Source organism: Panicum hallii, chromosome 9, assembly GCF_002211085.1.
Source record: "Panicum hallii strain FIL2 chromosome 9, PHallii_v3.1, whole genome shotgun sequence".
Taxonomy (NCBI): domain Eukaryota; kingdom Viridiplantae; phylum Streptophyta; class Magnoliopsida; order Poales; family Poaceae; genus Panicum; species Panicum hallii.
In genome coordinates this window covers 67,841,408-67,862,833 of record NC_038050.1, presented here as the reverse complement: position 1 = coordinate 67,862,833, position 21,426 = coordinate 67,841,408, and the positions used below count along the sequence as shown (strand labels likewise).

The 21,426-nt window shown below is 46.5% G+C and overlaps 5 protein-coding genes and 2 long non-coding RNA genes across 7 annotated transcripts; 3 read left to right on the top strand and 4 right to left on the bottom strand.

Annotated features, from left to right (window-relative positions):
- Nucleotides 1-584: 584 nt before the first annotated feature.
- Nucleotides 585-10,563, top strand: LOC112874803 (nuclear pore complex protein NUP155). Its single transcript, XM_025938338.1, has 13 exons — nt 585-842; nt 1,975-2,144; nt 2,709-2,835; nt 3,891-4,153; nt 4,238-5,873; nt 5,957-6,169; nt 6,298-6,545; nt 6,659-7,070; nt 7,747-7,952; nt 8,032-8,377; nt 9,029-9,247; nt 9,346-9,674; nt 9,899-10,563. Exons 1-13 carry the CDS (start codon nt 681-683, stop codon nt 9,999-10,001), a joined length of 4,434 nt encoding a protein of 1,477 aa, XP_025794123.1. The 5' UTR covers nt 585-680; the 3' UTR covers nt 10,002-10,563.
- LOC112874806 lies at nt 9,049-9,918 on the bottom strand. Its single transcript, XR_003225040.1, has 3 exons — nt 9,777-9,918; nt 9,277-9,628; nt 9,049-9,185 (listed from the first exon to the last, which is right to left on the bottom strand). It is a non-coding gene; the product is annotated as an uncharacterized LOC112874806 (long non-coding RNA).
- LOC112874807 lies at nt 10,058-11,992 on the bottom strand. The gene is made up of 2 exons (XR_003225042.1): nt 11,065-11,992; nt 10,058-10,310 (listed from the first exon to the last, which is right to left on the bottom strand). It is a non-coding gene; the product is annotated as an uncharacterized LOC112874807 (long non-coding RNA).
- Nucleotides 11,993-12,571: 579 nt separating this feature from the next.
- Nucleotides 12,572-13,897, top strand: LOC112873379. Its single transcript, XM_025936344.1, has 3 exons — nt 12,572-12,792; nt 12,862-12,979; nt 13,673-13,897. Exons 1-3 carry the CDS (start codon nt 12,572-12,574, stop codon nt 13,895-13,897), a joined length of 564 nt encoding a protein of 187 aa, XP_025792129.1.
- Nucleotides 13,898-14,324: 427 nt separating this feature from the next.
- LOC112873378 (glutathione S-transferase T3-like) lies at nt 14,325-15,538 on the bottom strand. The gene is made up of 2 exons (XM_025936343.1): nt 15,050-15,538; nt 14,325-14,948 (listed from the first exon to the last, which is right to left on the bottom strand). Exons 1-2 carry the CDS (start codon nt 15,536-15,538, stop codon nt 14,325-14,327), a joined length of 1,113 nt encoding a protein of 370 aa, XP_025792128.1.
- Nucleotides 15,539-18,069: 2,531 nt separating this feature from the next.
- On the top strand, nt 18,070-19,283 carry LOC112873377 (glutathione S-transferase T3-like). Its single transcript, XM_025936342.1, has 2 exons — nt 18,070-18,558; nt 18,660-19,283. Exons 1-2 carry the CDS (start codon nt 18,070-18,072, stop codon nt 19,281-19,283), a joined length of 1,113 nt encoding a protein of 370 aa, XP_025792127.1.
- Nucleotides 19,284-19,710: 427 nt separating this feature from the next.
- LOC112873375 lies at nt 19,711-21,036 on the bottom strand. The gene is made up of 3 exons (XM_025936341.1): nt 20,816-21,036; nt 20,629-20,746; nt 19,711-19,935 (listed from the first exon to the last, which is right to left on the bottom strand). The coding sequence occupies exons 1-3, from the start codon at nt 21,034-21,036 to the stop codon at nt 19,711-19,713; spliced, it is 564 nt and encodes a 187-aa protein (XP_025792126.1).
- Between the last annotated feature and the right edge of the window lie 390 nt (nt 21,037-21,426).

Genomic DNA, 21,426 nt, shown 5'->3' with positions numbered 1-21,426 from the left:
GGATGCGAGGGGAGTTTCATCACTATGACACTCCTCCAGCATAATTACTAGGTTTTCAGTCTTGATAACTGTGCAATAAACTGGACACTGAGACTGGTCTAAAATTTAGTCATCCAGATCGGTTCAACGTTAAACGGACTCTTAGAGGGTATTTAGTTCTATGGGGTCTTATTTTAAGCCCTTATCACATCAGATATTTAAATTCTAATTAAATTTATTAAACACAAACTAATGATAAAACAAATTCTATAACCCCTAGACTTATTCGCGAGATGAATCTATTAAACCTAATTAGTCCATGATTAGTTCATGTAATGCTAAAGTAAACATGTACTAATTATAAATTAATTAAGCTTAATAGATTCGTCTTGTGAATAAGCTATAGGTTTATGTAGTTAGTTTACAATTAGCTTATATTTAATCTTTATAATTGATATTGAAATATTTGACAGTTTAAAATAAATCTCAGATAACCAAACACCCCTCAATTCTTACGGTTCCCACCTTATGAAAAAGGAAAATTTCCCATAACGCCACGGCAAAATCCGGAACCCGCCCGGCGCCCACGAAAAAGTCAAAAACCAGCCAAACATCCCCGCCGTCCCCTTCCCTCGCGCTCTAGGGTTTTTCATCGCTCTCCCGTCCCCCGCACCTCCGCGTTGTGCCGCGGCGCTCCGACCATGGCGTGGGGGGAGGACGAGGCCATCGGCCCCGACGTGGCCTCGGCGGGGCTTCACGTCTCGGAGCGGATCGGCCGCGACGCCGCCGCACAGCCTGACCTGGAGGAGGCCCTCGAGGCCTCGCGCTACGCGTCCCACCCCTACTCCTCGCACCCCAAGGAGGTAAGCCCCGCGCGACCTGCCGTCTACTGCGTGTGTTCCGCTGGCTGCGCACACTTGAGCCGTTGATCTGTTTAAGCATCCGTTCTGGGCGAACGTTTCCGTTGTATTCGAGTGGTACAGCAGTTGTTCTGGGGGATTCACGTCATTTTTCTGTTCCAGTGCAATGGGGTTGTGAGGAATCGAAAAGTGAGGGTTGAGAAAACACGACGAGCGGGGATTTGGCCTGTTTTTGGGGCAATTTTTAGGAAACATTAGGTGAGAGCCCAGGATTGGTAGCATGTATAATCACAGGAGTAATTTACAATAGGGGTGACATATGGGTGATTCCATAGGAGGATGCGAATCCCGAAGCTAACATTAGGAAATGGTAAAATAGTTTTTAGTATTTTAGGCTATGGTGAAACTTGGACATTTGGGGGCAAACAAGTGGCAATTAGCATACTCCGAGCCGTGGTAGTTTTGAAATAGTGAAAACCACCATGGGAGATTCCTATTTTAAACTGATTAGCTCAACATTGGCTTATATGGGATCAAAAGTGATAATGTTGAGCACTTGAGCCTGAGACAAGGTTGAACTATGTTGGCACTTTACAGTCTTATTGAAAAGAAAACTCTGTAACATTTAACAAAAGAATAGTTTTATGCTGAGCTTCTTTTTGATAGGTGACATCATTCACTCAAAGGACAGATTTTAAGTATTGGGAATCGAATTAATTAAGGTAGGAGTCAGGACTGTAGGAGCTGGTCAGTTTGTCTGGTTCGGTTGGTTGAGCAAGGGGTATAGTGGTCTGGTCACTGTTCACACTTAGATGGTCATTTATGTGATTTTGCTTTGCTTTGCATTGTTTGTTGGTTTACGAAATTGTTCATGTTTTAAGTGTTAGGGTGAAACACGAAGAATCTTAGGGTGTTAGGGTGAAACACGAAGAATCTTACACAGATTGGTGCATGTTGGATTTTTTTGCCTCAATTGCTGGAAGATTTTTGTTTATTTCAGAAGCTTTTATTTCAGACTCTTTTCTACCATCTGTGTTCATTCTAAGCAATGCCTCAAAGTTAACTATGAAGTTGTTCCACAAACATTTTGAAAATGCACTTTATGCCCTTTTAAGACTTTTTGTCTCTGCTACAGTGGCCTCCTTTGGTGGAAGTTGCTGAAACTCGTCAACTCCCTCCTATGTTGATTGAAAGATACAATGCAGCAGCTGGTGAAGGAACAGCCCTTTGTGGGATCTTTTCTGACATACACCGGGCCTGGGCAACGGTTGACAATTCATTTTTCATCTGGCGTTTTGATAAATGGTAAACCACTGAGATTCGTTTAATTTTTCTCTGTACATGTGTGATTAGTCTTAAACAGTTAAAAATGGAATTTATGATGAACACAATGCTTACTTGGTATCCGAATCACTGTCAATTTGCTATTGATGCGGGCATTAACCAGTCTGGAGTCCTTTATTATTTCCTTCCATGGCCCTTTTTCGTATCTGTTTTGAATTAAATGATTGTGTGGTCTGTGCAAGTCCTGAACTTTTGGCCATTGTTAAAATCACTTGTCTAATTGTACAGTGAGAATATTCTGTGGTCCATTGGAGCAGGGATGGCCTAAGCATCGAGCTATCTCTGTCAAGCCTTCCATCTATTATTATCATGAAGTGATGCCTCTTTTAACATGTATAGCACATTTAATCGGCGGTACTATTTAATAGTCTGAGATTGATCCCATGTATTTAGTTTGATTAAATAAACAGCAAAGTTGGATGAACAAATGATTCCACTTTCTCATAAGTTATCCAATGATACCTTTTTCTCAATGGGGTCATGCCATACTTGATGCATATAATCATTTCATGGTTTTGTTCCCAGGGATGGGCAGTGTCAAGAGCATAATGTGGATGAGCAAGCAATTTGTGCTGTTGGCCTTGCTAAGGCGAAGCCTGGGATTTTCATCGAAGCCATTCAATACCTTTTAGTTTTAGCAACTCCTGTTGAGGTAAGGATGGTTATATCTTATATGTTCCCTTTTGATTTGCAACACACATGCTGGCCTTGAATGTCACTTCATAAATTCATACTTTTGCATGCAATACATGATAGCTAATCAAATCGACATATGAAGTTGTGCAAAATCCACAGTAATATACATTGCCTGCGAAATTCAATCACTAGATTAAAGCACACCAAATGAAGCAAAAACATTTGACAAATAGGTTCTGGGTAAAATTATAAAAATACTCTTCCCAGTACCCTTTAGCTATCTGTAGGTTTGAACTTTCATGGTGTATGCCTCTTCAACATTCCTTGGAGTAGTGGACCATTGGATGCCTTCATGTGTGGTTTACAATGTTTGATGTTTAGCCATCTGATAGAGCCTTTGTAGTGGCTGGGCAACGAGACAAGGGAATTGAGTCCATCTTCACCAATGCAAGCACCCACTTTGAACTGCTGTGTCGTCAAATGTGTGCCTTATAGTTTTGCTTATTCTTTCAATGTAATAGCTTTGCTTATTCTTTCAATGTATTGATATCATCGCTTTACCTTGTTAAACATTGTAAACTATGTAAATGAAACAAGAAGATATGACCAGAAGATCTCTTTCTGAAATTATGGGTCAACCATCAATTGTCATCTTAATCCTGTTGAAGATTTTGTATCATGTGGAATCTAATAGTTATGTTAACAGTATGAAATACCAAATACATTTTGTTCATTAGAAATATTGGTGATACTTTGGTTATCACTTATCAGTCGAACCATATTGAATGGCCCTGCCTTGAATTTGTTTTGAACCATCTAACAGAATATCAGATAGCTGGCTGCTACTTCTGTAAGGACAGTTAGTAAATGCTGGATGAATATAATGAAGGCATGAATCAAGTTTATTTAGTGGAGTATCATGCCTTTGATGTTCACATTGCTCATATGCATTGCTCATATACATCACAAAAAATCAAGTTGTCATTTCCCTTTTTTTTATCTCAATGATATGTTTTTTTAAAAAAATTCTTTTCCAAGCTAATGTACACTCACCTACATCTGCTGTCCCAGCTGGTACTTGTTGGAGTTTGTTGTTCTGCTAGTGCTGATGGAACAGATCCGTATGCTGAGCTTTCATTAAAACCTTTACCTGAGTACATGATTGCCACTGATGGTGTCACAATGACATGCATCACATGTACGGATAAGGGCCAAATTTTCCTAGCTGGACGTGATGGGCATATATATGAATTGCAGTATACAACTGGTTCAGGCTGGCGTAAACGCTGCCGTAAAGTTTGTCTTACTACTGGCATTGGCAGCCTTCTTTCCAGGTATGTACTGCTGTAAGACCAGAAATATGATGCTTTATTTGCTTATTAAAGGCCATCTGCTTATTCAGCCATCATGACTTTCAGGTGGGTCCTGCCAAATGCATTCAAATTCTCAACAGTTGATCCTATTGTTGATATGGTCATCGATGACGAGAGGAACACTATCTATGCTCGCACCGAAGGCATGAAATTGCAGTTATTTGATTTAGGAGCTAATGGTGATGGACCTTTGACAAAAGTCACTGAAGAAAAGAACATTGTTGATCCACGAGATGCTCCTTATGGTGGTCGAAGGCCTAATGCACAAAGATCTGCACGATCACCAAAACCATCAATTGTTTGCATCTCACCTCTATCGGCTATGGAATCGAAATGGCTTCATGCTGTTGCTGTTTTATCAGATGGGAAGAGATTATTCCTTACTACATCAAGTGGAAGTGGCTCTTCAGTTGGATTGAACAGTAGTTTACAGAGGCCGACCTGTTTAAAAATTGTTGCTACTAGGCCGTCCCCACCCCTGGGGGTTGGTGGTGGGCTTACATTTGGTGCTGTTTCTGCGGCTGGCAGAGCTCATCCTGAGGATCTAGCTTTAAAAGTTGAGTCTGCATTCTATTCTGCTGGTGCTCTTATAATGTCAGATTCATCCGCTACAGCCATGTCATCTCTTCTGGCTGTGCAGAAAGATTCAGCTGCACAGCTATCCCTTCCAAGTACCTTTGGAACGGCTTCTAGAAGCTCCCGAGCTCTAAGAGAAACAGTCTCTGCTTTGCCTGTTGAGGGTCGAATGCTTTGTGCCTCTGATGTCCTCCCACTTCCAGATGCTGCTTTCACGATGCAGTCTTTATACGCTGATGTGGAATGTTTCACAGGTTTCAGAAAACCTTCCGAGAAGGCATCTATAAAACTGTGGGCGAAAGGAGATCTTCCTACCCAGCATATCTTACCTCGGAGGAGGGTTGTTGTATTCAATACTATGGGTTTGATGGAGGTAATTTTTAACAGGCCTGTTGATATTCTAAGAAAATTGTTTGATGGGAACACCTTGAGATCACAAATTGAAGAATTCTTTAACCGCTTCGGTGCTGGAGAGGCTGCAGCGATGTGCTTAATGCTAGCTGCTAAGCTACTTTGTGCTGAAGATAGTCTGATAAGCAATGCTGTTTCTGAGAAAGCTGCTGAGGCATTTGAGGACCCTGGACTTGTTGGGATGCCTCAAATTGATGGCACCACTGCTTTATCTAATACACGGACTCAGGCTGGAGGCTTTAGTATGGGTCAAGTTGTTCAAGAAGCAGAGCCTTTGTTTTCTGGTGCATATGAAGGGCTCTGTTTGTGCTCTTCAAGACTACTATATCCCATATGGGAGCTTCCTACTATGGTGATTCGAGGGCCTGGGGGTACAAAGGACCATGAGGATGGCATAGTTGTTTGCAGGCTGTCAGCTGGGGCCATGAAAATTCTTGAGAGTAAGATTCGTTCACTGGAAACATTTTTAAGATCTAGAAGAAACAAGAGAAGAGGCCTGTATGGTTATGTTGCTGGCCTGGGTGATTCTGGTTCAATACTCTACAAAACAGGGCCTATTATTGGTTCTGGGGGAAGTGTCAACGGAAGGAGTCCGTACAACTCCCAGATTCGAGATATTAACCCCACAGATCAATCTGCATCAAGTAAAAAGCCAAGGTTGCTATATACATCAGCAGAACTAACTGCTATGGAGGTAGGTTACACTTAGAAATTATTCAGCAGAGAAAGAGCTTGGCTTAATTATTTTTTTCTGACTTGCACCAATTGTGTCAACAGGTGAGGGCAATGGAGTGTCTTAGGCGGTTGCTTAGGAGATCTGGGGAAGCGCTCTTTTTGCTTCAACTTATTTGCCAGCATAATGTTGCCCGCTTGGCTCAGACACTGGGCAATGATTTACGCAAGAAATTAGTTCAACTAACGTTTCATCAATTGGTATGTTCAGAGGATGGCGATCAGCTTGCGATGCGGCTTATTTCTGCACTCATGGAGGTAATACTGTCAGCCTCCCTTTCCTTACTCTGCCAATATGAAAACGGGGAAATTACAAGTGCAACATTCGTGTTCAAAATTTCACAACTGTTTGAATTTAGGTCTGTAATTTTATATGATTTTTGCAGTACTATATTGGCCCAGAGGGCAGAGGAACTGTTGAGGAAATCAGTACTAAATTGAGAGAGGGTTGCCCTAGTTACTTCAATGAGTCAGACTACAAATATTACTTGGCAGTGGAATGCCTTGAGAGAGCATCTATGACTAATAACCCTGAGGAAAGAGATATTCTTGCTAAAGATGCTTTCAACCTCTTAACTAAGATTCCAGACTCTGCTGACTTGAGTGCCATATGCAAGAGATTTGAGAACCTAAGGTTAGTCACTTGCTGTGGTATTTTTCATCCTAAAATATATCAATCCTGATAACTTTCTTTCTTTTCATATCAGCTAGCTGATTATATTTATTTTTGTTGTGTGTGGGGTTCAGATTTTATGAGGCCGTAGTCCGGTTGCCTCTGCAGAAAGCGCAAGCACTTGACTCCAATGCCGATGTTATCAATGGTCAAATTGATCCAAGGCACCATGATATAATAATGTTGCAGCGTGAACAGTGCTATGAGATAGTTATGAATGCTCTACGCACCCTCAAGGGTGTTGGGCAAAGTGGAATGCAAGGTGCAGATAAGTCATCTGGTTTAGCAACTGCTGTTGATCCAGCTTCTCGAAGCAAGTATATCAAACAGATCATCCAACTTAGTGTCCAATGGCCGGATACAGTTTTCCATGAGCATCTATACAGGACACTGATTGAGCTCGGTCTAGAAAATGAGCTTTTGGAGTATGGTGGTTCTGATTTGGTTTCGTTTCTGCAGAGTGCTGGTCGTAAGCATCAAGAAGAGGTGAGCCCTAATCCTTGTTTTTCCACTAAAATTTGGAACTATGGATACATGATTAGTACTTCAATCAAACTGGAAACATTATCTAGTATCGGTCATAATAATCCTTTTCTGGGGTTTTTCTGTTGACATACAAGTGAATTTGGGGGCAACTATATTGTGGATGATTTAATTATGTTTTCCATGGGGAGTTATAAGCTCGTGCCGTTGATCATGGTGTGTGTTAGTTGAAGGTTACCTTCATTTCTTGTGTAGTTTGCCTGAGTTTTATGGTCTATATTGCAGCTCCATCCTTCAGATGCTTATTTCCCAGACAGGATCCAAGGCCTATGCATCTTTATAATACAGAAACAAAGCTATTAGTATGTTTTCACGTGTCCTGTTTAATATAAATAAAAGAGTTGCTGGATTTGGTCAGGTTTGCCTATAGCATGCCCATCAAATACTAGGCAGTTCTGTTTTTTACTACCATCTAGTGGTAGTTAATACTCAAGTCCCTTTACCATGACTAGCTGCGAAGAACTTCCTTAAATACTGGTGATATGATTACATAAATGCCTTTCCTGTCTGTACATCCTTCCAAGTTCCAAGCCATTATTGTTCACGCTTCATTTAAGTCATTATCAGGTTGTGTGAGACCAGTATGTTGTTCCTGACTTCCTATTTTTCCCTGTATAAGGTCCGGGCGGTTTCTTCACTTACATCAGGAGCTGCTAAGTTGCGAGATTTAGGTGCACCTATCTCAACTAGTCAAACAAAGTATCTCGAGCTCCTAGCAAGGTACTATGTTCTTAAGGGGGAGCATATTGCTGCGGCCAGGATGTTGTTAATATTGGCAGAGAGACAGTGCTCCAATTCTGAAGAAGCCCCAACTCTTGAAAAAAGGTCTCCCTCCTTATTTTCTTTAATATTTTAATCTCCATCATTTATATGGAATAACATTATAACACCTTCTGGAATCCAGGTATGAATATCTCAGAAATGCAGTGCTTCAGGCCAAAAGTGCAAGCATCGCTGCTGATTCATCTAGAAATTCTATTGATAGTAGTACGGTGGATTTGCTTGAAGGCAAACTTGCAGTGCTTCGCTTCCAAATGCAAATCAAACATGAACTGGAGCTCATGGCAGCGCGGGTTGAAAATATTCCAAGCAGTTCTGAATCACCAAGTGATCCGTTCCCTCGTGACAACATTCTTGCTGATGCAGAGACTGCTAAAGCTGCTAAGGATAAGGCGAAAGAGGTTTCATTGAATCTCAAGAGTATCACTCAACTATATAATGACTATGCTGTTCCATTTAATCTCTGGGAGGTATGGTTTTGTTTCATGAAAGCTCTCTTGGCTGCTTCGTTACGTCTCAATGATTTCTATATTCTCAAACTATGTAATAAGCTCATCCATAGCACTTATATTGCTCTGCATGAAAGCAAAGTTTGTGGACATGCAACGTTTTGAGGATATTGTTGAAATAGGAGATAGAGAGTTAGGTGAAACTTGAAAGAACAGGAATATAATCATTTGTAGCGAATAAAGCTAATCGACAAGGAGTCAAGCAGAACGCCGACGGACAACAGAAAAGGCAATAGAAAGATTAACTCTGGTGACGGGCTAAAATTAACTTTTCTTTCCATGTGAACTTGATTTTAAAAGGATTTCCTTAATTATGTGATGGTATTGGATACATCAAATGTAGTGCTCGTATTGGATACATCAAACCCTGTTTACTTGCACCTCTACACACTAGGCAAGTTCCACCAAATCAATTTGCTGTGCTGTATTTAAAACTCATAACTGGGGTCAGGATATGAATTTCCAGTACATTTTCTTGATCGTCTGAACCTAATTTTAGACAGCGTCTGTTGTCTATTGGTACTACGTGCACCTTTTACAAGATAAGTCTTGCACATATATTGAGTTATTGGTAAATTATTTCTTGCTAAATGACTTGAAATGTCTTGTCAGGTTTGCCTTGAAATGCTGAGCTTTGCTAATTACTCTGGAGATGCTGATAGCAAAATTGTTCGAGAAATTTGGGCTAGACTCCTTGACCAGGCACTTACAAGAGGTGGTGTTGCAGAAGCATGTTCTGTGGTGAAAAGAGTAGGCTCGAAACTTGATCCTGCAGATGGAGCTTGTTTACCTTTGGATATAATATGCCTTCACCTTGAGAAGGCTGCATTGGTAATGTGTATTTTGTGTTCTTTATATACCTGCATGCTTGAGGCTAACTCTGAGGGCATTCCACTGTGGTACTCACATTATCCTGCTCTTCCCTACAGGATAGATTAAGTTCAGGAGAAGAATTGGTTGGTGATGATGATGTTGCAAGAGCTCTTCTTGGTGCCTGTAAAGGTCTTCCTGAACCAGTGCTTGCCGTGTATGATCAACTGTTATCAAATGGCGCAATCATGCCTTCACTAAATCTAAAGTTGCGCCTTTTGAGATCAGTTCTTGCAATCCTTCGTGAGTGGGGGATGTCTGTCATTGCACATAGACTAGGCACCACAAGTGCTGGGGCTTCATTCTTTTTAGATGGAACATTTTCGCTGAACCAAACAGGAACTGCAAATCAAGGTGCTCGAGATAAAATAATTAGTTTGGCAAACAGGTAAATTTATGTATGAATTGCAGTTACATTCACAATTTTCTCTTTGAACTGCATTTTTTCATACAATTGTACTTAACAGTTGTTTAAACGTTTTAAACTTACCCAAAGACTCTTAAAATAGTTCATGCACATTATTCCACTGTTTTACTGCTTTTGTTGTGTGAACCATGCTACCACTTCACAGATGTATTTGACCATTCTCTTGCACTGTATTGCAACTTCAGGTATATGACTGAGGTCAGGCGATTAAACCTTCCGCAGAACCAAACGGAGAATGTCTACCGTGGTTTCCGTGAACTTGAGGAGAAATTACTCTCTCCTTATTAGCCATTTTTCAATTGTATCCTCAGCATTGTAAAGTATGGGTCCTGCATCTGTTGATGTATCAAGCAGAGAAAGAGCCAAAGGCCTCCAGATTCACCTGGGCTTGATCTCTATTGTTCCTGTCTTACACTTGCATGTCTGCAAGAACCCGAGGCTGCACCGACCATCAATCAGGGTTTATACATGAGCGGCCTTCTTTTATTTGATTTTGAGTCGGTGCAAGTTAAGGAGCTGCTGTGTGTTAAGTTGTTTCAGAGCTCAGTGTTGATTACTTGCTACTTCTGCGGGCAGACGCTGCTCCTCTGGTTTTACCTGAAGTGGGAAAACAGCTGGAAAACTCAGGCTGTTGAATACTTGTCTGTTTTCATATAGGAAATTGAAATTTAGTATGTACCATGAGATTGTACAGTTCGGTAGTAGATTATTCTTTCAGGGCTGTAAGCTCTGTAGCTCCATGTGTTTGTTGGGATCGAGGTATTATGTCAGTAGCTGGAAAGGTGATCGTTCTATCGGAAATGCTGAATTTTAAGGCCCTTTTAGTTGCACCGGTTTGGTTTTCGTTTTACCCCTTTCCTGTTTGATGTTTGTATCGATTTGGGTCAGCTATACCGCATGTCAATTATGGTATGGATGCATACAACATTGGTTTGTGTTGCAAACTGGTATTCGCCCACCATTCGGATTCCGTAGCGCTGCGTCGACAGGTTCCACTTCCATAGTGCGTGCTTGTGGTTTCAAGCAATTAACGATGTCTCTTAGGAACTGGAGTACATTCTGCGAGGTCACTCAAATACAAAGGCGTTTTGTGTTTGGCAATCATGGGCACAACCGATAATCTACTGTCACAACTATGCGTTCGAGTCTTTCTGATGGCGCTCTTCGGCTACTCCTGTCGTTTCATTGACCCAGCGTCAGCAAGGTCATTCTTAACGGGTAAATTCGCTATTGGAAATTTAACTCATCCTCTCTGTGCTGTTGAAATTTAGATCGTACTTCAGTGCCATTGAAAATTTAACGTCGTCCCTTGTGCCATTGAACGTTATTTTTGACGGAAAACAAACCTTACCGCCGTTAAAACAGGTCTCGGCGATCTCGGCGCGTGCGGAGGCGGAGCACGGCGAGCCCGCGGGCGATGTCCAGGATGAGCCCCGCGCGGTCCTCGCAGCACAGCGACGCCCGCACGACGAGCCTCCCCTCGCCGTCCTCCTCTTGCGTCCACACCTCGCCGTCCTCCTCTGCGTCCACCGCCAGCTCGTCGGACTCCGTCGGCAGAAGCAGGTGCTGCCGCGCCGCGGCCGCCTCCTCCGCCTCCCCCTCGCCCTCCCCTGCGGCGCCCAGCACCGCCGACGTCTGCCGCTACAGCTCCTTGACGTGCTCGATCACCTCAGCCAGCAGTGACGCCTTGTCCGTCTGCAGCAGCGACGGGACGCCCCAAATTAAACCCACCAACAGCACACAGCACAGCACGAGAGAAAACAGAAGAGGAGATCAGAGCCATCATTTGCGCTAGCTTCCGATGCATGCGAGCATGCTTGCTACAGAGCGCTGAGGAAGGATGGTACGCCGGGAAATTTCTTGTCCGCAAGAACGACGGTGTGCGGCGGCGAGAATGACGAGGCGTTCGCGCGCAGCCGCGCCGCGGCGCACTCGATCCCAGGCTCGTAGCGTTTGGCAGAGGCTCCCAGCGGGTAGCGCCCACTTGATCCGAGCAGGCCGCGCGCGAGCGGGGGCAGGCGGCCACGGCCCGAGCAGCGCGCAGGTGGCGCGTGGGGACGCGGGCGGGCAGGCTGTCCGCTGGAGTGCTGGCCCCGCGGGGATGGCGTACCGCCACTCAGGTGCGCTCGAGCAGCGGCTAGGCGGTGGCTCGGCGGCAGCGCGGGCCCGCTCGAGCGGCGGGCAGCGGCGCCCAGGCAAGGACGCCGTGGCGGAGAGATTTGGGAGGAGATGAGATGTGGTTGACTGGATGAGACCGAAGATAGGAGGGGTAAAATTGGAAAAGCGGTGAAAAATCTTTGACACGTAGGCAGCGATCAAACGATGTTAGGCTATCCGCACTCCTTCCTCCAAATTTTTCCTCTAAAAGAAATATTCTAGCCTAGTCAGCAAGATTCTTTACTCTACTCCAACTTTTCTCGCACTCCTATTCCTCTAAATGTTTCCTCCATATCCAACTACCAATTATTCTATTCATTTCCTATCAACTACCTTCATCCACTTAAAAAACAATATACGTACCCAGGATGCATGGAATCTACATGCACTTCGCCCGTGGGTGTGCAAAGGCTGTTGCATGGCTTCATCGTTTGGATGTCTCGTACTCCAGCATTTCGCCCGTAACCAAAGGCCTGCATATCGGCTTGCATGTCCTGTCACTTTTGGCACGTCGGCGGGAATATATTCTCTACGTGATGCTCGTGCAATCGTGCTCCAGTGCTCCGCGAATATATTCTCTGCAGGCTACTCGCGCAGTATATATTGTGCGCCAACCTCTCTTGCATGTATGCTTGTTCATAACCACAATATATCCAATGGCTGCGTACCCTGGCTCAAGCTCGTTGGCAAAGTATTGGAGGATGGAGGAGGAAGAGGAGGACGACTTCACCGCCATGGTTGATGATGACGACGAGCTTGTGCTTGAGTTGGTCTCCATAAAGGAGGCCGAAGGATCTCGTCGTAGGAATAACAGGCCCCCCAAAGAAATCCGGCCACGAGACCATGGTTCCGGGGATATGAGGATCCGCCTGGACTACTTCTGCGAGAAGCCTGTGTACAATGATTTTCAGTTTCGTAGAAGGTATGGACAAAATACCAAACTTATCATTCTATATGATTCGTGAACATATGAAGACATTTTGATTTGCAGGTTCCGGATGCGACGACATGTGGTGGAGCGCCTAGTCGAAGCCGTCACGGCCGTCGACCCATACTTCATGTACAAATACGACGCACTACATCAGACACCCTTGACGGGTCTTCAGAAGGTCGTTGCATCCCTACGAATTCTTGCTTATGGCTTGCCGTCTGACGCAGTAGATGAGTATGTGCATATTGGTGAGTCCACAGCTCGTCAAGCTCTACAGCACTTCTGTGCGGCTGTCGTCAAAGTATTTGGGGATTACTACCTACGTGCTCCAAATACAAATGATGTTGCTAGGCTACTGCAGATTGGCGAGGACCGTGGGTTTCCAGGCATGTTAGGTAGCATCGATTGCATGCATTGGGAGTGGAAGAACTGCCCAATTGGATGGAGAGGGATGTTTACGGGTCGCGGTAAACATCCAACCATGATCCTAGAGGCAGTTGCTTCTAAGGATCTTCACATCTGGCATGCTTACTTTGGTATGCCAGGTAGTTGCAACGATATTAATGTGCTTCATAGGTCTCCCGTGTTCTCATCGTACGTCCAAGGCCAGGCGACTCCGGTTTCATTTGCTGTTAACGGGAACACATATAATATGGGGTACTACCTTACCGATGGGATTTACCCAGAATGGCCAGCTTTTGTTAAGACCGTTCGCCACCCTATGGAGAGAAAGACCAAGCACTTTGCTAAGTGCCAAGAAGGAGCCCGAAAGGACATTGAACGGGCGTTTGGTGTCCTCCAAGCAAGGTGGGGTGTGTTGCGTGGGCCAGCATACGGTTGGGATCGTGCTAATCTTAGTGACATCATGCAGGCATGTATAATAATGCACAACATGATTGTCGAAGATGAAGGGCCAGGTGCACGAAACACAAGCTTCGATCGAGTAGGACAGCTTGCCGTCCCATACCGCAACACTCAAGAAAGGAACGAGTTCATTCAGGCACAGCACAGGCTCCGGAACAGGACTGCACATCACCAACTGCAGTACGATCTCATTGAGCACCAGTGGGCAAGGTTGGGAGTCAATGCAGAGTAGCATGCGTATGCTTATTTGTATGTGTAATGAATAATTGTATTCTAAGGATGTGTACTCTCTAGCGATCATTATATGTTCGTATGTCAAGTTTGTAAGGGTCAGTTTGTATGTCCAGTTTGTAAGGTCAGCTTGTATGGCAATTAAATAAAAATGTGTATTATCTTGTATTGCACTCACAAGAGGGCACACCAGATAAATCTCACTGTTCAATTCTAAAATAAACTGATCAAGACTTCATCAGGTAAATAGTTCAAAACTTACAACAAATAAATAATTCAAGACTTACAACACACAAATAAATAAATGATAGTTCAAGACTTACAACAAATAAATAGTTCAAGACTTCAACACACAAATAAATAAATGATAGTTCAAGACTTACAACAAATAAATGATAGTTCAAGACTTACAACAAATAAATGATAGTTCACACTTGGCGGCTCCTCTGCCTTCTTGCTGACACCTTGTGCAGTATCTCCTCACGAAGCGCCTCGTAATACATGCGAAGCTCAGGTGTGCAAGAATCAAGGTCCACCTTAAGAATCCTCTCATCTTCTTGCTTTTCTCTTTCAAGTCTCTCCCTCTCCTTCTCTTGCATCTGCATATTGAGTTTGTCGCGCATGATCTTTATCTTCTCCTCCTCAAGCTGTAGGATGGACTTGTTGTGTTCACGCATCTCATCGAACCTCTTTTCTTCAATACTTGCAAGATGGTCAAAGCGGTTTACTTTCTTTGAATTTTCTTCTTGCCACATTGTCATCTTTTGCAATGAAAGGGCTTGCAGATTGGAAGCGTATTCCGAAGATGATGTCGATCCAGATGGACACTTCTTCTTGCAAGCTTTTGCTGCATCCCTGCCAATTGGCCTCTTGCCGGTGCCTGCTGGTGATGCCTCATCCCCATCCAAGTCAATAGTGTTAGAACCAACTGTTTTCGAACTTCTCTGCTTTACGTCTTGCCATTTGGGCTCATCCTTCATCAGGTCCCAGCAATGCATGAACTGAAAATTGTATCCCTCAATAGCAGCAAAGTCGGATGCTGCTAAGGTTGTCTGCAAGTGGACATAGGAGTCACAGAACATTAACAATAAATAGAACTGAAATTACATCAACAATCGAGCACCGATCGCAGCAATCACAAATAATGGCGTACCTTATCAGCGTCCGATGTCCCACTAGCGTCATCCCGAATAGCCTTTGCCATGTACCCAGCGAACTTCGTTGCTTCTTGTTTGATCTTATCCCAGCGAGACTGGACAGACCTCAACGTCCTTTTTGGGAATGAACCCCGCCTCCCATTGTATTGTTTCATAACACGATCCCAGAAGTTGTCTCTCTTCTGGCCAGTGTTCACAATTGGGTCACAACTTATCTCTAGCCATGACCTCACAATGTTGACATCTTCCTCTACTGCAAAGTTGGCCAATTTGGTATTACTGCCCCCTCTCTTCCTACCTCCATTTGATGGACCACCAACAATTGCTACCTCCTCTACCTCGTCATCCGTTGGATTGTGCATTTCATCTACATTTGCTGAAGGCTGCAATTGTGGTGACATGTGTGGATGCATACCTCCAGCATTGGGTGGAGGCATACCTGCTGCAGTCATGGGAAACATACCTGCTGCAGTCATGGGAGGCATTCCCGGATGCATGACCTGATTGGGGTTCCAAGCACTTGGGCCGGTCTGGTACATAAACACGTACGGGTTCAAGCCGCCTTGGTACGGAGGATTGCCACCATGCCTATTTCCATCAGGCTGCTGGAATTGGGTTGGGTCCATCCTGAAAATGTGGGAACAAATCCAACTTCAAGCCTATTCAAAGAAACGTACAATCGCTGCCCCCCGCCCTGGCGCGCCTGTTAAAATTAGGTCCGCTTGCCTAGGACTTGATCTTGGTACCAATCGATAACGATCAAAGTCGAATCGTGAGCCTATTAATGAAGCAAATTCAATGAAACAACAACTGGTACCATATAGAAGGGGCCATAAACTGGTACCAATACGTCGAAACTCATTGCCCAAGGGTAGAGGAAGACCGTTTCCACATCAAAAACGCAGACTACTAGCGCAAACATGTAATAGCGTATTCGGAATTGTAATCTGATTGAAGCTAGTGATATCAAAGATTAGAATCGGATAGAGCAGATGGTCCAACTACAGAACTTCTTCTTTTTCATTACTTCCATGGTCGTGCCCCGTGGCAGTAAGATCCTTGGCTCCTCTTCATTCTCTACGGGGGGACCAAACCCCCCATGGGTTCTACGCCACCCCCCCCCCCCCCCCCCGCCGGCCCACCCCGAGCGCGCGGCGCCCCCGCAGCCCGCCCCTGCCCCGCCGCCGCCCCAGGTCGCCGCCCCCGCCCCGGCGCGCCGGCCCAGGTCGCCGCCCCCGACCTAGGTGCGCCGCCCCACCCCAGGTCGCCGCCCCAGCTCGCCGCCCACGCCCCAGGTTGCCGCCCGCCCCAGCGCGCCGCCCCACCCCCCGCCCCGGCCCCAGGTCGCGGCCCCCGCCCCCGCGCGCCGGCCCAGGTGGCCGCCCCCGCCCCAGGTGCGCCGCCCCACCCCAGGTCGCCACCCCACTCCCGGTTCCGGCAAATACAGCGAAATCCTTTCGTTCCTCCATCCTGTTGCGACGTCGTCTCTCCCCCCCAGCCAAGTATCTCGCGCGCTCGGCTGGAAGGGCGAAGGCGGAGGCGGAGCGCGGGCGAGGAGGTCCAATCTTGGCGACTCTCCGGTTGGGCGCCCTGGAGAGGAAGACGGCGTGCAAGGCGACGGGCGCGGGAGGCGCTGCAAGCCTGGAGGAGCCATGTCCTCTTCGTAGATCTGAGGAGTGCGGCGGCGGAGGAGGGAGCGGGGCTGTCCCGGCCTACGAAGGGAAGGCGAGAGAGGAGAGCTCGCCTGAGAAGAAGTTGCCGGTGCCGTCCGTGCAGGCTGGGAAGCGGCGGCGGCCAGATCCAGGCGGATCCCGTACCTCGTCGGACGAGAGCTCCACCGGCCATTCAGAGCGGGGGCGACGAAGCCGCATGTGCGTTTTTCCTTCTCTGTGTGTTCGTTGTATTTGGTTGCATGCCAATCTGGGGCGGGGGGCGGCGACCTGGGGCCGGCGCGGGGGCCGGCGACCCGGGGCGGGGGGGCGGCGACCTGGGGCGGCGCCGGGGCGGGGGGCGGCGACCTGGGGCCGGGGCGGGGGGTGGGGCGCGCTGGGGCGGGCGGCGACCTGGGGCGTGGGCGGCGACCTGGGGCGGCGACCTGGGGTGGGGCGGCGCACCTGGGGCGGAGGCGGCCACCTGGGCCGGCGCGCCGGGGCGGGGGCGGCGACCTGGGGCCGGGGCGGGGGGTGGGGCGGCGCGCTGGGGCGGGCGGCGACCTAGGGCGTGGGCGGCGAGCTGGGGCGGCGACCTGGGGTGGGGCGGCACACCTGGGGTGGGGGCGGCGACCTGGGCCGGCGCGCCGGGGCGGGGGCGGCGACCTGGGGCGGCGGCGGGGCAGGGGCGGGCTGCGGGGGCGCCGCGCGCTCGGGGTGGGCCGGCGGGGGGGGGGGGGGCGTAGAACCCATGGGGGGTTTGGTCCCCCCGTAGAGAATGAAGAGGAGCCAAGGATCTTACTGCCACGGGGCACGACCATGGAAGTAATGAAAAAGAAGAAGTTCTGTAGTTGGACCATCTGCTCTATCCGATTCTAATCTTTGATATCACTAGCTTCAATCAGATTACAATTCCGAATACGCTATTACATGTTTGCGCTAGTAGTCTGCGTTTTTGATGTGGAAACGGTCTTCCTCTACCCTTGGGCAATGAGTTTCGACGTATTGGTACCAGTTTATGGCCCCTTCTATATGGTACCAGTTGTTGTTTCATTGAATTTGCTTCATTAATAGGCTCACGATTCGACTTTGATCGTTATCGATTGGTACCAAGATCAAGTCCTAGGCAAGCGGACCTAATTTTAACAGGCGCGCCAGGGCGGGGGGCAGCGATTGTACGTTTCTTTGAATAGGCTTGAAGTTGGATTTGTTCCCACATTTTCAGGATGGACCCAACCCAATTCCAGCAGCCTGATGGAAATAGGCATGGTGGCAATCCTCCGTACCAAGGCGGCTTGAACCCGTACGTGTTTATGTACCAGACCGGCCCAAGTGCTTGGAACCCCAATCAGGTCATGCATCCGGGAATGCCTCCCATGACTGCAGCAGGTATGTTTCCCATGACTGCAGCAGGTATGCCTCCACCCAATGCTGGAGGTATGCATCCACACATGTCACCACAATTGCAGCCTTCAGCAAATGTAGATGAAATGCACAATCCAACGGATGACGAGGTAGAGGAGGTAGCAATTGTTGGTGGTCCATCAAATGGAGGTAGGAAGAGAGGGGGCAGTAATACCAAATTGGCCAACTTTGCAGTAGAGGAAGATGTCAACATTGTGAGGTCATGGCTAGAGATAAGTTGTGACCCAATTGTGAACACTGGCCAGAAGAGAGACAACTTCTGGGATCGTGTTATGAAACAATACAATGGGAGGCGGGGTTCATTCCCAAAAAGGACGTTGAGGTCTGTCCAGTCTCGCTGGGATAAGATCAAACAAGAAGCAACGAAGTTCGCTGGGTACGTGGCAAAGGCTATTCGGGATGACGCTAGTGGGACATCGGACGCTGATAAGGTACGCCATTATTTGTGATTGCTGCGATCGGTGCTCGATTGTTGATGTAATTTCAGTTCTATTTATTGTTAATGTTCTGTGACTCCTATGTCCACTTGCAGACAACCTTAGCAGCATCCGACTTTGCTGCTATTGAGGGATACAATTTTCAGTTCATGCATTGCTGGGACCTGATGAAGGATGAGCCCAAATGGCAAGACGTAAAGCAGAGAAGTTCGAAAACAGTTGGTTCTAACACTATTGACTTGGATGGGGATGAGGCATCACCAGCAGGCACCGGCAAGAGGCCAATTGGCAGGGATGCAGCAAAAGCTTGCAAGAAGAAGTGTCCATCTGGATCGACATCATCTTCGGAATACGCTTCCAATCTGCAAGCCCTTTCATTGCAAAAGATGACAATGTGGCAAGAAGAAAATTCAAAGAAAGTAAACCGCTTTGACCATCTTGCAAGTATTGAAGAAAAGAGGTTCGATGAGATGCGTGAACACAACAAGTCCATCCTACAGCTTGAGGAGGAGAAGATAAAGATCATGCGCGACAAACTCAATATGCAGATGCAAGAGAAGGAGAGGGAGAGACTTGAAAGAGAAAAGCAAGAAGATGAGAGGATTCTTAAGGTGGACCTTGATTCTTGCACACCTGAGCTTCGCATGTATTACGAGGCGCTTCATGAGGAGATACTGTACAAGGTGTCAGCAAGAAGGCAGAGGAGCCGCCAAGTGTGAACTATCATTTATTTGTTGTAAGTCTTGAACTATCATTTATTTGTTGTAAGTCTTGAACTATCATTTATTTATTTGTATGTTGAAGTCTTGAACTATTTATTTGTTGTAAGTCTTGAACTATCATTTATTTATTTGTGTGTTGTAAGTCTTGAATTATTTATTTGTTGTAAGTTTTGAACTATTTACCTGATGAAGTCTTGATCAGTTTATTTTAGAATTGAATAGTGAGATTTATCTGGTGTGCCCTCTTGTGAGTGCAATACAAGATAATACACATTTTTATTTAATTGCCATACAAGCTGACCTTACAAACTGGACATACAAACTGACCCTTACAAACTTGACATACGAACATATAATGATCACTAGAGAGTACACATCCTTAGAATACAATTATTCATTACACATACAAATAAGCATACGCATGCTACTCTGCATTGACTCCCAACCTTGCCCACTGGTGCTCAATGAGATCGTACTGCAGTTGGTGATGTGCAGTCCTGTTCCGGAGCCTGTGCTGTGCCTGAATGAACTCGTTCCTTTCTTGAGTGTTGCGGTATGGGACGGCAAGCTGTCCTACTCGATCGAAGCTTGTGTTTCGTGCACCTGGCCCTTCATCTTCGACAATCATGTTGTGCATTATTATACATGCCTGCATGATGTCACTAAGATTAGCACGATCCCAACCGTATGCTGGCCCACGCAACACACCCCACCTTGCTTGGAGGACACCAAACGCCCGTTCAATGTCCTTTCGGGCTCCTTCTTGGCACTTAGCAAAGTGCTTGGTCTTTCTCTCCATAGGGTGGCGAACGGTCTTAACAAAAGCTGGCCATTCTAGGTAAATCCCATCGGCAAGGTAGTACCCCATATTATATGTGTTCCCGTTAACAGCAAATGAAACCGGAGTCGCCTGGCCTTGGACGTACGATGAGAACACGGGAGACCTATGAAGCACATTAATATCGTTGCAACTACCTGGCATACCAAAGTAAGCATGCCAGATGTGAAGATCCTTAGAAGCAACTGCCTCTAGGATCATGGTTGGATGTTTACCGCGACCCGTAAACATCCCTCTCCATCCAATTGGGCAGTTCTTCCACTCCCAATGCATGCAATCGATGCTACCTAACATCCCTGGAAACCCACGGTCCTCGCCAATCTGCAGTAGCCTAGCAACATCATTTGTATTTGGAGCACGTAGGTAGTAATCCCCAAATACTTTGACGACAGCCGCACAGAAGTGCTGTAGAGCTTGACGAGCTGTGGACTCACCAATACGCACATACTCATCTACTGCGTCAGACGGCAAGCCATAAGCAAGAATTCGTAGGGATGCAACGACCTTCTGAAGACCCGTCAAGGGTGTCTGATGTAGTGCGTCGTATTTGTACATGAAGTATGGGTCGACGGCCGTGACGGCTTCGACTAGGCGCTCCACCACATGTCGTCGCATCCGGAACCTGCAAATCAAAATGTCTTCATATGTTCACGAATCATATAGAATGATAAGTTTGGTATTTTGTCCATACCTTCTACGAAACTGAAAATCATTGTACACAGGCTTCTCGCAGAAGTAGTCCAGGCGGATCCTCATATCCCCGGAACCATGGTCTCGTGGCCGGATTTCTTTGGGGGGCCTGTTATTCCTACGACGAGATCCTTCGGCCTCCTTTATGGAGACCAACTCAAGCACAAGCTCGTCGTCATCATCAACCATGGCGGTGAAGTTGTCCTCCTCTTCCTCCTCCATCCTCCAATACTTTGCCAACGAGCTTGAGCCAGGGTACGCAGCCATTGGATATATTGTGGTTATGAACAAGCATACATGCAAGAGAGGTTGGCGCACAATATATACTGCGCGAGTAGCCTGCAGAGAATATATTCGCGGAGCACTGGAGCACGATTGCACGAGCATCACGTAGAGAATATATTCCCGCCGACGTGCCAAAAGTGACAGGACATGCAAGCCGATATGCAGGCCTTTGGTCACGGGCGAAATGCTGGAGTACGAGACATCCAAACGATGAAGCCATGCAACAGCCTTTGCACACCCACGGGCGAAGTGCATGTAGATTCCATGCATCCTGGGTACGTATATTGTTTTTTAAGTGGATGAAGGTAGTTGATAGGAAATGAATAG

What these genes read in the sequence shown, in the direction of transcription:
- LOC112874803 (XM_025938338.1), top strand. Translation starts at nt 681, where the DNA reads ATGGCGTGGGGGGAGGACGAGGCCATCGGCCCCGACGTGGCCTCGGCG. An exon ending in ATTGGCAGCCTTCTTTCCAG is followed by an intron (nt 4,154 to 4,237) that starts GTATGTACTGCT and finishes CATGACTTTCAG; the next exon opens with GTGGGTCCTGCCAAATGCAT. An exon ending in GCCCCAACTCTTGAAAAAAG is followed by an intron (nt 7,953 to 8,031) that starts GTCTCCCTCCTT and finishes TCTGGAATCCAG; the next exon opens with GTATGAATATCTCAGAAATG.
- LOC112873378 (XM_025936343.1), bottom strand. Translation starts at nt 15,538, where the DNA reads ATGCCTCCCATGACTGCAGCAGGTATGTTTCCCATGACTGCAGCAGGT. An exon ending in GGACATCGGACGCTGATAAG is followed by an intron (nt 14,949 to 15,049) that starts GTACGCCATTAT and finishes GTCCACTTGCAG; the next exon opens with ACAACCTTAGCAGCATCCGA.
- LOC112873377 (XM_025936342.1), top strand. Translation starts at nt 18,070, where the DNA reads ATGCCTCCCATGACTGCAGCAGGTATGTTTCCCATGACTGCAGCAGGT. An exon ending in GGACATCGGACGCTGATAAG is followed by an intron (nt 18,559 to 18,659) that starts GTACGCCATTAT and finishes GTCCACTTGCAG; the next exon opens with ACAACCTTAGCAGCATCCGA.
- LOC112873375 (XM_025936341.1), bottom strand. Translation starts at nt 21,036, where the DNA reads ATGGAGGAGGAAGAGGAGGACAACTTCACCGCCATGGTTGATGATGAC. An exon ending in GATTTTCAGTTTCGTAGAAG is followed by an intron (nt 20,747 to 20,815) that starts GTATGGACAAAA and finishes TTTGATTTGCAG; the next exon opens with GTTCCGGATGCGACGACATG. An exon ending in CCTTGACGGGTCTTCAGAAG is followed by an intron (nt 19,936 to 20,628) that starts GTCGTTGCATCC and finishes GACATCATGCAG; the next exon opens with GCATGTATAATAATGCACAA.
- LOC112873379 (XM_025936344.1), top strand. Translation starts at nt 12,572, where the DNA reads ATGGAGGAGGAAGAGGAGGACGACTTCACCGCCATGGTTGATGATGAC. An exon ending in GATTTTCAGTTTCGTAGAAG is followed by an intron (nt 12,793 to 12,861) that starts GTATGGACAAAA and finishes TTTGATTTGCAG; the next exon opens with GTTCCGGATGCGACGACATG. An exon ending in CCTTGACGGGTCTTCAGAAG is followed by an intron (nt 12,980 to 13,672) that starts GTCGTTGCATCC and finishes GACATCATGCAG; the next exon opens with GCATGTATAATAATGCACAA.